At 29.7% G+C, this 14,314-nt stretch overlaps 1 protein-coding gene across 1 annotated transcript in view; it reads right to left on the reverse strand.

Moving 5' to 3' along the window:
* Positions 1-3,211: 3,211 nt before the first annotated feature.
* The window catches only part of LOC101499173 (polyamine oxidase 1), a 12,100-nt gene continuing 997 nt past the window's right edge, over positions 3,212-14,314 (reverse strand). Inside the window, exons 3-10 of the mRNA XM_004499864.4 lie at positions 14,010-14,165; positions 13,749-13,810; positions 12,844-12,998; positions 9,881-10,024; positions 7,959-8,108; positions 5,443-5,697; positions 4,239-4,320; positions 3,212-3,795 (exon numbers count right to left, since the gene is read on the reverse strand). Coding sequence (XP_004499921.1) covers positions 3,584-3,795; positions 4,239-4,320; positions 5,443-5,697; positions 7,959-8,108; positions 9,881-10,024; positions 12,844-12,998; positions 13,749-13,810; positions 14,010-14,165 — 1,216 coding nt within the window. The 3' untranslated portion in view covers positions 3,212-3,583. The remainder of the gene's footprint in view (positions 3,796-4,238; positions 4,321-5,442; positions 5,698-7,958; positions 8,109-9,880; positions 10,025-12,843; positions 12,999-13,748; positions 13,811-14,009; positions 14,166-14,314) is intronic.

Genomic DNA, 14,314 nt, shown 5'->3' on the forward strand with positions numbered 1-14,314 from the left:
TATATAAAATAGATTGACGCTAGGGCTTACACCAATAATATCCTACTAACACTAGAGCCAATCAAGTATCAACCTAACACTCATTGATCTAGTTTGGGTATCACACTACTACTTAGCAAGAGACACTTTTATTATATTGTTTAGTGTAGTCATTCTTCATTTCTCTCTTTTTGATCATTTATTGAATGAGATATAAGCAATTAAGTATATGTTTGGATCATTGGTGAGATCAAAATTATTCACCTTACACATTTACTTCCATATTATCAAAGTGAGATCAATGAAGTTTGAAAAAGTAGAAACTATATCAATCTCAAAATATCTTCCTCATCCAAACACCCTTCTAATCACATTAAGAACATATATACTTGACTTAATCACAATATATGCAAAGCATAATCTAAATTGTGATAACTAATTTTATCGATTTGGAAGTAGTGTCAAACATAGCCTTAGTCATGCATGGGCCTAGCAAATGTTTTGAACATTCACATTAAAAAAGTATTGACAATTCATTATTTAAAATTGGTGAATGCTCATTCGACCTCTATTTTTTCGACTTTTTACCAGATTCTCTCTTTCGATATTGAAAAAATAGAAGGGCAGATAATCAGAGTAAATTATATGAAAATTGGTGACAATTCTTTCACATTCTTTGTGCACTCAAAGATCCCCAAGCTTTCGAACATTATTTTTTTGAATTGACTGATCCAGTAGTGTAGAATATAAACATTGAATGTTTTTAGGATTTTTACACAATCGGTATAACTTGAAAAAAAATATTACAAGTGACATTGACATATATAAAATTCACAAGACAACTAAAGAAATTAAAAAATGGTTGAATGATTTGAATTGATAGTAGTAATTACTTTTCTTTCTACAAATAATAGGCTATCTTAAAAGAAAAATTGTGAACTAAAACAAATGTATAACATAAAAACAGCTTAAAAAAGACATTAAATAAATCCAATTATGAAAATATGTATTTAGAATAGAATAATTCTGGAATCCGATAGAAACTTTGTTTTCATTGTATTAGTGTGAAAAACAACATCACTCTTCAAGATAAATACTCCATCTGTTTTATTTTAAATATCTCATTTGAGGTATGTACAATTCTTTAGAAAATGAATAGTTGATTTGATTTCAACAATAAAATGTTTCATTTACACCAATATTTTTATTAGTTGCAGTTAGCGGAAAAATTTGATGAGTTCAAATATAATAAATAAGAGTATTAGTGGGAAAAAGTAATTAATGTTGTATTGATATTGTAAAATGACAAATAATTTAAGACAAAAAGAAATGACAAATGAGGCATTTAAAATGAGATGTAAGAAATAATTGTTTTCTCGTAAACTTGACTTGTCATAATGGAATAACAGTTTACAAATTTGTGACAAATCTAAAATATTTTATTAAAACCTTCATCTGTTCATCTCCAGTTCACATGCCTCTTGTGCCGAATCTTTTTTGTTGATTTATATGAACTAAAAGTAAAAAATATGTCACTTATGATACAATTATAATGCAAAAGGAAATAGTGAATTTGATTTGGAGAACGTAAAGTTAAAAATATATATTAGAGATTTCAAATTATCCTGTAGGCAAATGTGTTGTTATTGTTGTTCCTTAATTATGTGTGAACTTAATTTTCAAGAATTGTGTAAATTTTAATCATTGTCTATTGATTTATTGTGCTAACAATTGATCTACTTTGAATTATGATAATTAGGAACTATCAATACCTTATAGTTTAAAAAAAGAAGACCAAATAGTCTAATAAGAAGTGATTGCAAGGAGACACAACGTACGATTTGTTGAATGAAACATCAATAATTGACATCAACATAAATTAAATAAATTAGATTTTTTGTATTCGCGATATTGTAAATGAAAAACAACATAAAAATTATATAACTAAATATTAAACATATTGCATTTCCAATGGCTAGCAATCCTCTCTAGAAATAGAACATGGTTAGGAAGGAAAAAAAATACTAAAGTCTGTTACTCAAATGAATATAAACATAAGTTGTATTTCATCAAACACTACAACAATAATTTTATTTTACTCAAATTTGAGAGGAAGTAGTGTAAACAATGATTCATGTGTCGAGGTTGCGGTATCGCGTCTTCTTGAGTCTTAGTTCAGGTATGAAAAAAAAATATAGATATTTCAACTTACATTGAAAAAGATTACGAAATAAATTTATATTTAATAAATGATAAATAGATAATAGAGAAATATTTATTGTATTATGAGCTATTATTGATATTTGTTTATTGTTATTTTTTTGTTGTTGATGAAATAAAATATAATAGATGAAATGAAATTGTGTATTATATAAAAAATCAAAAGAAAATAGATTCTAACTATGATAATTAAACAAATAAGTGAAGTGACACAAATAAAATTATACAACATAAAATATAATTAATGTCAGATAAATAATTTGAGAGTTTATTTTAATATTTATGATAGATGTAATTCTCGTAAAAAAAAGAAAACTATAATTTGATTTGAGTGAAAGAAGAAAAAAAACGTTACAATGCAACTTTTGTCATTTTTTAAAAAATATGACAAATAATTCAAGAATATTTTAATATATTATAATAGATATAACTCTCATAAAAAAAATTATAACTTAGCTTAAATGAAAAAAAAAACGCGCTACAATGTAACTTTTGTCACTTCTTAAAAAAACGTAACAAGTAACAGTATTTGCTCACAATTTTGGTATACTTGAAAGACAAATTTTATTCATCTCTCTCAAATTTTTCTCTATTTAGTTTTCTCAATAGTTGGTAAAAGAATACTCTCAATTTTTTCCTAGAGTTTCAAATCTCCACGGTTAACCAACTTTTCTCCATCCTTTTAAAAATTTCCAAAAACTCTCCTCTTAATATAAATATCTAAAGCCATGATCTTTCACATTATTTTCTTGTGATGATTTCTAACATGAGATGATACTAATCTCTCTCTTCTCCCACCCTTAGTTTTTCTTGTGCAGCAAGGCATGAGAGGATCCAATTTGCCCCTTTGCTGATTTTAATCCGCGAATCTACTAAATTATTTCTAAAATTGAAATTAGTTTGAACATTGAGAACCAAGCACCATATTAACATATATAATTAATCATAAATATAATCAATATGGTAAATATGCACTACTATTTTCTTTATTTAAAGTATACACACAAATATCTTCAATCCCAAAAAAAATTATGAACTTGGTATTGCAAGTAAAATTAGGATCAAAATACAAGCTAGCATCCTTACAATGTAATCTTACTTCTTCTGGCTATAAAGAACAAAATAATCTTAAGTCTATACCAATTAATCCCCTTAAAAAAATTCATAACCTAGTTGGCTCCACTAAGAGTGGAATGAACTAAACTTAGGTGTTTCCAGCACCTCTTAACCTCACCAACATACTTCCAGTATTTTGTCAATCTACATTACTAATGGCATTAATGACTTTGAGCGAGACTAGGAATCATGACTCACCAGGCCATGATGATTCTCATCAATTATACTTCTTCCATAATCAATTATCATTCTCTGCAGAACCATATAATCATAATATGGCCTCTGGGATCCCAAGCTTGCCACTGAGATATAATTGTGTAGGAATATCACATTTGTGGATATTGGAGACTGTTTCTGACTTTGACATTGTTAATGATCCTGTTAATGCTAGCAAAGGCTCCAACAATAGAGTTTGGCTTTCTTTTTCTCTTTCTTTCTCCTTCCTTATTTCTTCTACTAAGGCTTTGCCTGTGTCAATACCTGTTAAGTATTCAGGAAGGAAATAAATTCACATTCACATGTGAGATCTTGAGGGTTATCGATAAGTTACTACCTAAACTTTGACGCTAAAAAATTAAAGTAGTTCTACTAAATTATCCTTATTAATAATTAGCTTAATATAGTAGTAGGCACAGAATATTTATTTGGGGGTAAAAGTTAAAAGAACAAAATCGTTGAATAAGGAGTCCTGAAATATAATTTTCAATGTTTTCTTTTTAAAATGTCACTTGATGTGGTATCAACCATTAGGAATTAGGAATCAGTTGTTCTGTAGTGGATGGTTGTTATATCCACCTTGGCATAATTTGTGCCAAACTTGGACTTTTGTATCTTTTTTAACTCGTTTTATACTTATATATATTTATTTGGCTTCTTCAAAAACCATTAGGAATACAAACTTTGACATTAAGTTAACACCTCACCTGCGAGATATCCGCCATGTACGTAGCCATTAAATTTTTCGCTAGTGTGCTCCCCGGTGAAGAAAATGTGACCAACTGGAGCCTGAAACATACAAAAAATGACAAATAGAATAAGGGACAAGATAAGCTTTGGTGTCTTTAATTTTATTATAGATGAACAGCAAACTCCAAACACAAAATTATTGAAAAAGGGGAATGAAATTAACAACCATGATATTTTGTACACCCCCTAATCTTTCTACACACATTCAACACATCATTCTCTCTATCTCTATTTTACCATCGTATCACCAAACACATCACATCTATCATATCACTCTCTCTATTTCTTTTTCTCTCTAGGTGTTGTGTGGGTATATGGGTGTATGAAACATTTTTCTAAAATTAACGAGTAGTTATACATGTACATCCTTATTTTTTTACACCCATTTAACACCTCATTTTCTCTTTATCTCTCTTTTTCTATCACATCACCAACATATCAGATGAGTCTCTCAATTTCTATCTCACACTACATGCCAAAGGGGTGTATGAGTGTTTACGGCTAATTCTCCAAAATTAAAAGGCCCAACTAAAAACCAAAAGACAGCTCAAGTTCACAAGGAAAATGACCATCTATTATTGACGAAATTTCAAATATCAAATTTACACGTAAGTTTCTATAGTTTGAAATATTAATTGATGGATTCTGCTCTGTTTCCCTATTCATCAAAGAACAGGGGTACCATAAAATAATAGTAACATTAAACTAATTGATTCATAATTGAAGGTGAATTTAATAATGGTATATGATATGAAATAACGAAAATTTGGTAAGTAGTATAATACTGTACTCTGACCACACAACCTCACAACCTTATTTAATTTGGGGAAGATAGTTCAGGAATGAAACCAAACAAAACTAAATTATATTTAATTCAGTACCTAAATAAATCTATTTGTCATTATACTTCGTAAGTCAAAAGAATTCATTAGTGTCACTGTAATGCACATAATATAGTGAAGAGTGATAATTAATTATAGTAGCAAGCTGAATTAATTATGGTAGCAAGCTGTAAGCTCCAGGTCATCCCCTGTTTTGTGTTTGCATGAACTGATAAAAAGGCTATAGCATCAATTGATATATTTAAGAACATGACATATTAAAAAGAGAATTGTCAAACAAATGATTAAAAAAATATGAAATTCAGCATGATAAGCAAACCTTAATATTATGAAAAACTTTACGATTGGAGATAATGGGGTAGTTGCTGTAGCTGCCGCGCTGAAATCTGTTATTCCACCAGCAGGGAACAAGTATATCAATGGCATCGGGGATGTTGGGTCCAAACATATCCCTGAGCACCGCCATAGATTCTCTCAACGTCTCCTCATCAGATTGAGCTTCCACACGTTTTGATTCTTCATTTGTCAATGTCACAACTAAGATATTGGAGCCAGGATATGCATTCTCCATGTGCTGGTAATAAAAGAATCAGCATATAAATGATTAGAATAAGTAAACAAAGAGACACTAGACAAATATTATGATTCTGTGATGGATGAAAAAGCTAAAGGACTAGACAATACAATTCCCCAATGTTTTTATTAGATTCTGAATTCAATTATTTTCATACACAAGAGAAGTTTTGATCCGAAGTCAATGCATTATTGCATAGGGTTTGAGTATTGACATTGACAATAATGGAAATGTATATCCTGCACTGCACCAAAATTCTACAATGTCGTATAATTCAATTTTCTTCCATTTATAATAAAACTATTCTATAGTTTGGTATATGTTATTGTTAGGTTACATAATCTTCCATTTGAATAAGAAAACAATCAAGGAGTGGTTCACATTACGAAACTTACATAGATAATAACTCCAAGGGAATATCAGATTACAACATTGCAGAAAGAAAAGGCAATCATTAAATATATGTTAACAGTAACAAGAGAAAAAAATATATTATATCTTTGTTATCGTTCCCATGAAATAATTATATTATCAATATAAGACAGATGATAATAGGTGTAGCTGATCAGGATTTATTATCATGTGGGTGTATAGAAAGGTCAAAAATTACAACTCCAAAACAAAAATAAGTAAATAAACATCTAGGCCAGCTTGCATAAATCAGGGAAGGAAAATACACAACTAAAACTATTCTTTCATAGTCCATAAATCTATTTTTATCAATTGTCTTGGGCTATATGGAATTGTATCAGACAAGAAGTAAATATACAAATGGTATTAAGTGTTAATTGTTAAAAACTCATCATGAATTGTTATAAAAAAAACTCATCATGAAGTTTGACTGACAATTAACTCAGATTTGGACAAAAAAATGTAGTAAGATTGATGGAATTCAATTAATAATGAGAGCAATAGGACTTGTACAAAAAACTTCCATTTCACGGGATGGGAGGATTCAGTACTTCTTACAGAGAACTTTGTTACTCCTATATGACAAGTATTTAATGTTTGACTATAGTGGTTAGCTCCAACAAGGGGATACAAACAAAAGCCACAATTTTGAATTAAATATTACAGCTTGATAACATTATTTAAGCTACTTCATCAGAAATCAAGATAAGTGGCAAGTTCTATTGGCAGCAGAAGATTAAAGATGAAGCATGTGACTCACATGCACAGCACATTAACAATGAAAACGAAGTAGTATTTAAATCCTTAGCATGACAATCGTTTTTATTATTTTTTTACAGTTAAGTAGTAAGCAAGACAATCATTGTTTTTTAGTTTATAATCTTTAAATTAAATCATTTAAAAGCAAGATGCAAACGTTCAACTTGATCCGTAAGGTTAGGTAAGCGGCCTGTACCTTGGCAAGAAATAAAATAGACAGCAAAGCAATTTTTCCATTTTTTTGTTTGCGGGCACAATTTAGAAATTTTAATTCCCTTTCTAATTCGTCCATATTTGGATTGACAGGTAGTTTGGTGGAATCGCAGTATGCCACTTAGTGTGTATTTGTATGTGTTATTACCGGGATAGAGGGAGAAGAGAGACTTGCGTGTTCCTCTAAATTTTATAGATTTATTTGAGTTATACATAGTTATTATATGATTCTTTGATTAGTCAATTACTAAGCAATTTTTACATAAAAATCTAGTTAAATGTGTATTTTGTTAATTATTTTTGTTATCGAATGTATCTTTCATTAATTAACTTGGTCTTCAAATTTGTCTTCCATTAGATAATTTGATTCACCAAATTACTAACAAAAGAGGGATTTGTTTAATTGTGATACATTCAAAACTATAGTAAGTACACTTCACATATTTAAGAAACTAAAAAAACTCTTTATATTTATATAAATATTAAAGTTTTTAACCATGACACCCTAAATATTAATTTCCGGATCCACCCCTAATTACCACCGCATATTTATTGACTTTGGTAATTTGGTGCTTCACAAATATAATTTAAATCCCAACATAGGGTGAACAAAACCTACTCTTTAGAGTTTCAACAAAACTATAATGTCGCGGTGATTTCGTCAAATTGATTGTATACTCAAATATCCAATTCAACTCATTTGCCATATAACTTAAGTTTTATTTATATTTTTAGAGGCAACCTAAAGTTTAGTCTAAAGTTAAGTTGGTTCTGTGTTCACCTAGTGTGGTAAATGAACATTGCTTGAAGCTTGTCAAGAAAAGAAACAAAAGAAAGAAAAATTAACTGACAACCATTAAGGAAGATTTCAAACAAACCTGCCAAAATGTGTAATAGCCTCTCCGCTCGTGAGCATAGATGAAGAATTCCTTTTCGGGTCCACTTGGCCAAAATCTATAGGGAAACTTCAGAAAGATCTTGGTGTACACCATCACATCACATTTCTCGATGGCTTCAAATTTCCACCTCTGTTCATTATTTTAATCGTCATGTAAATATTGAATCAGACAAGTATATTATTGCTCAACAATACAAAATGTATTAACTAATAATAACATCATTGAAGGGATGATTAGACGACTAAAGCTCAAATGAGTTAAGGGAAAAGACAAATAACCTCAATGATATATCGTATCCCATAATTGTTTATTTTATGACCTCATATCACTTATAATTCCATTCCATACATTTGATAAAATACATTACGTGTTCGTATGGATATCTTGTGCAACTTAAAATTTATAATTATTTAAGTCCTTCAGACCTTTACTAATCTAAGAGTACATGTAATTATGTAAACCATGGCATAGCCTAGATGAATAACATGCAGCATGTTGCTCTCCTACAATTTGCCCTTTCAAAGGACACAACAATTAAGAGGTTTAGGCCATATTGTTAATGTAACATCTAACATCTAAAATGTGGTTAATGTAGTTGAGTAAATAGTTAATTTAGATTATATTAAAAATTGTGGTTGATCATGCAATTGAGTTAATCACAATTTTTGTTATAATTTCAATTAACTTTCTATTCAATTAAAATAACTATATTTTTCCATATAATTAATCAGATGTGAAGTGTCGTTGAGTGTAAAAAAATGTGTCTTATGTAATGTATTATTAATATTACTATTTTCTTAAGTTTTAACTTTAGTGGCAGAGCATTAGTCCATCACATCATTAAAAAAAGAATGATCATAAAAAATACAGAGCATTAGTCTATCTACAGACTTCTGAAAATCACGAGTTATCAACAAAATGAAATATTACAAGATATCTAAGATTAGCTAAAAATGAAACATCACTGTTTCACATAGCTGCATTTGTTCATTCTAATTAGCTACAGAGTTTCAACTGAATTTTTTTTAATTAAATTATTAGAACTCAATCATATCAACAATTGTACGGCGCGTAGCATTATTCTAAAGAACACACAACGCACCTATGTGAATTGACCAATTACATATGCAAGTTGTTGTATTCAGCTGTCCACTTGTTAACCTAACCAAGAGGGTTAATCCATCAACGATGAGACTGTGGACCACTGATACCGTGGATCATGCCATCCCTAGTTTAAGCATATGAAGACACCTCGAAAATCTACCTTCTGGCGTCATCAACCAGAGAGAGCTGAATTTAATACAAAACCTAGCTATCCCTATACTACTATTTCTTTACATTCCCAACCAATAATATTTAAGACTATGGGGCCACAACCTGTAAACATAAAGGAAACTCCTGCTATGGGGACCCGTATAGACAGGCAGAACCTACCTAGAGATTCCATTTCCACCATGTTGGTGGCGAGTTCTCAAATTAATACCCTAAAAAAGATCAGCATCAGAAGCACGAGGTGTCCTCGTATCCGGGGCCAGTAAATGAATTCCACATCATACAATATTCTTTGGTTTCTCATACAAGGCATGTGGGACACTAATTATAGATAACTCTCTTATTTGGATTTTAACTTTGTTTCGTTACATTGTAGGAGTCAAACTTTGTATTCTAAACTCAATTCCTAGTGGTACATCATACAATATTGAATATTCCACAACTAGTTTGCTTGATTACACAGATCTCTTGAGATTAAGTGTATATTTGGTTTCATAATAGACGTGACAATATCAAGATGAGACTATGTGAATTAACAAAAGCTACACTCTCTAGCTTTTGCAAATTCAACTATGATATCAAAACAAACACAAAATAAATAAAGGAGAATATATATTGGGAAAACGTACGGGTAAGGGTGGATTGAAGGCAATCAGGTCGCTTTGGAGAACACCAATGCTAACGGACAGAATTACATAATTGGCTTCGTAAACGCAACCATCCTCCGTGATAACCGTAACACCATTTCTTGAATGCTGCAATTCCCGGACGACCTATATAATTCCATGCAAAAAATTACTAGTTCAGCTCAAAATTCTACTATTATGTTACTGTCTAGCAAAATGAAATCCATGACAGGACAAAACCAATTGAAGTCAAAGGGAGATGTAAAAGTAAAATGAAGTCCCAAACAATAATATCTCATGAAAATTTGAGCCTTCAAGCCTTGAAATCATCAACCAATGAATTCAATTAGGAAAGTAGTACTACTATAATTACAAAGGAACCTGGGTGGACTTCGAGTAGGACCCAGTGGCTGATTTATTGGAGTTTTATGAATATAAAAGCATCATAAGTCAAAAGTAAAAAATGAATATAAAAAACATCTAACATTAGCAATATTTTTGTCAAAAAAAAAAACATTAACAGCACTCTCTCTTGTCTCTAGTTTTGTCTTTTAAACCTTTTTTTTTTCCAAAACATTAGTTGTTTTAGGAAATTAAAATACATTTGTACATTTTTTTCTTTTGTATACTTACAAAAATAAAATACATACTTAACATGAATTTTATTTACACAAATTATGGATAACTAGTTTATATTTGTTTAAATTCATTGTTTTTTAATGTGTGCTCAAACTTTAAAAGAGGGACAAGTAAAATTATTTAAAACATAACTAGTAAATAGTACTTCTAAATTTAGAGTATTTTGCAGCAAGACTCCATAGACACCAGCAACTGGGACTAAAACATTATATTAAAGCTAGATCCATTCGTTTCTAACAAATGGAGAAATTGACAAGACGCATTTCTTCCCTGTTGTTTTATTTGAGATGAAATGACACAACATCCTTAGGTAATTGGAATTGGGTCAATTCAAATAGTGTTGCTGGTAACAGAAATTGGAACTTTGGGGCCTACTAATTTATGAGATGGAAAGGGTCTTAAAAAGGATTGTAACAGTTAACATTATTTGTGCTGTGGGTCGAATTTTGCCTCTAAGTGGAGGTCCTCTGAAATGTTTAGGCATATCGATGTAACGTTGTAAAATTGTAACCATTGAAAAAATATTCAGCAGATGGTCAACACACATCTTGATATCGACCTGCTTACTGCTTAGTCTCAGACTTCAAAACGTTGAAATGATTACAAAAAGGATTTCAAAAGAAAGAATTTTTCTATAGAAAAAAGCGAGTACATATGCACCAACTGTTCATCATATATACCCCACTGAACAATAAAAATATAATAAAAATGTTATACGGTAGACTTTTTGAATGGATTTTTTATATGATCAATCTTAATTATTTTATTTTATCCAATAATAACGACTTATAGTAAGTCAAAATTAATTAACTCAATGTCATATGAAATGACATTTATTTAAATTTAGGTACTTTATTTATTTAGATCGCATATTATTTCATTTCCTGATGTGGTCAGGTAGATAATTTTGAGCATTGATATGCTCCTACAAAACCTTCTTAATAGCAAAATATTTTAACTGAAAATATAATACAGATTAATCAGGGGATAATATAAAATAAAATAAAAAAAGATAGAATCTTTTTTGCTCCCTTTATTGATCATGGGTGATGGACAATCATCATTAAAAAATAGTTTCCATCCCTTTTTGGAGAATAAAAAGTGATAAGAAGAGAAGACTTTTTTTTACTCAAGAAGAGAAGACGTAAAAAAGAGGGAATTGTATCATGAGAAAGATTGAGTATCAAAATGTTTATATTCATAACTTTTTTGGGCTGAATCGATATTTCATAATATGTTCAATTTTCAAAAATACCAATTTAATGCTTAAAGAAGAATGTATTTTTTATGGGTCGAATTTAAGAAGTATTTTTCCCACATACATGACAGTTGATCATAACTGGAAATTATATTTTATAGATTGACCTTTTAACCAAATAAGTCTGCCTATTTATTTAATTTAAAAATGTGGTATCGTCAAATACTTTTTTTGAGCAAATTGTCAAATACTTTTTAAGTCTGACTTCTTCACATATAATTTTTTAGATTCATTTTATATATATATATATATATATATATATATATATATATATATATATATATATATATATATATATATATATTTTCCTTTTTGTGAAACATGAGAAAAAATTTGTGAATAATTTTTTAATTCGCCTGAAAGCTAATGTCATAGCTTTTGTATAAATAATTTCTGAATAGTGAACATCTCTTTATAGGCCTGAAAGTTATTGTCATGACTTTTAACAAATAAATACTTTAAATTTGTACAATACTATAGAGCATAGATCACATATGAAATGCTTTTATTTCCCTCTTTGAAAAGCAAATGCCTTTTTATCAAAAACAAAAGTAAATGGTTTGGAAGTAAAAAAAACTATCGATAAAACAGCAAAGTTTGTATTCCTTATATTTTTATATTTTGTAGTACCATTTAGAATTTAAAAGTCTTCTCAACTTATATCTTAAAATAATAAAGTAGTAAAAAAGTTCACGAAAACGTATGGGAGTTGACACTATAAAGAAGATAAGAGTAACAGAAAATATCCCAATTTTTATTTATACAAAATAAAAAACTTAAAAAAGAGTTTTGAAAAGTCATTTTCTGCGGAAGTCCAAAAGCGGGACAATTGAGCTGAAGTAATAGACAGCGAAACAAGATTACAAAATAGCAAAAGGGAAAAAAACAGATGGCAGCAAATACAAACAAAGACAGATTTTTTCACCGAGCCAAGCCAAATGGTGAAGCAAATAAACAATCCAACAGGGTACTGACACTTAAACAGGTAGGGGCCAACAAAAAATCAATTTAACAATAAAAAATCTCAATATGGGAAAGTGTTTGGTTATGAATTTATGATGAATTGTACCTTGTTGAGTTTGAGACGATCATCCAAAATTCTACCCTCTGATGTGAAGAGAAAGTCTTCAGCCATTTTATATAGCAAGTAATCGTACCCTCTTTCGTCCGCAACCAAATATTCCCTCTCCCCAAAATCTACATATGTTGAAATTGGTTCCACTTCTGCATTCATAATTTCCCAGCTAAATAATTAATCTCCAATTTTAGAACAAAGACAAAAAATTGTACACTTACTTAACAAGTAAACTAGTAAACAAATCATATTCACAATCACAAATTGTCTCTAAACAGTTATCCTACTATTTCCTTTTACTTTTTCTTGAAATAACCCTTTTTCAATTACAATTGACTTGGATCCCTTCTGCCAAGTGAATATCATTAAATCTAGTGCAACTGTTTTAGGATATCTAAATACGCTAAAAGCTTGATAAATTTGGACTAGGTGCAGTTAGGTGTGCAAGGTTGTGTGTAGTCATTACTTTAGAGTCATCCAATCAAGATTAAAATTAAACGGCTTAAATTTTAAGATAATTTTATCATTTTTATTGTAATATAAATTTTTTAAGTTAAAAATTAGACCGTTACATCAATCATCAACTTGTGACCGTGCACAAGCCTGATCCTAGCTTCAACTTGTAATAGAGTTTAAAAATCTAAAATAATTGATTTCAGTTTTGTAAATGAAAAAATAGTTTTCAATTTCAATGTGTACTAGTCAGTCTAAGATCGTAATATTGTAAATAAGTCTAGTATTGCAGCAGCATTTTTTTCAATATAAAGATTTGTAGGATAACCACACTTTAAAACTATAAGTTGAGCAAGAGATAATGACTAATTAATTAAAAAAAAAACACAATTGAAAAAAAAAATCTTTAAGCAGAAAATTCAGACCGAGAATTAAACAACACCTACCTGCCATTTCGAAATCATGCAAAATGAAATCAATTGCGAGTTCTACAGGAGTCTTCGGCGTCCTAAAATAGAAAGATGGAAAACAAAAGCATTAACAACAGAAAAAACAAAAAAGAAAAAGAACAAAGTTTCAAAAAGGAAATAATTGAAGGCATGATGACGATTAAAGATTAAACACATAACAAAATCGTTTTAACGGCTGAAAATGACACGAAGAGAATTGAAAACGACACAAAGAGAATTTCTGAATTTTGCACTTACGAAGGCGGTTTGGTTATTTTGTTGCTATCATTGCCGCCGTTGATGTTAGCATCATCATTTGCTTCAGCTTCTTCTTCGTTTCTCAATTTCTGAATCGCTGAGTCAACCGCTTTTTTATACGAGTCAGCAGCGATTCCACTCGGAATTATCTTCCCACTGCAATGCAACAAAACAAAACTCACCAATTAAAAAAAAAAAAAAAAAAAAAAAAAGAAAAAAAAAAAAAAACGAAGGGAGAAAAAAAATGACCAAAATATTCATCCAATGATACAAACACACCTATTGTATGCACAAGATTGGTTAGA

Source organism: Cicer arietinum, chromosome 5, assembly GCF_000331145.2.
Source record: "Cicer arietinum cultivar CDC Frontier isolate Library 1 chromosome 5, Cicar.CDCFrontier_v2.0, whole genome shotgun sequence".
Lineage (NCBI taxonomy): Eukaryota > Viridiplantae > Streptophyta > Magnoliopsida > Fabales > Fabaceae > Cicer > Cicer arietinum.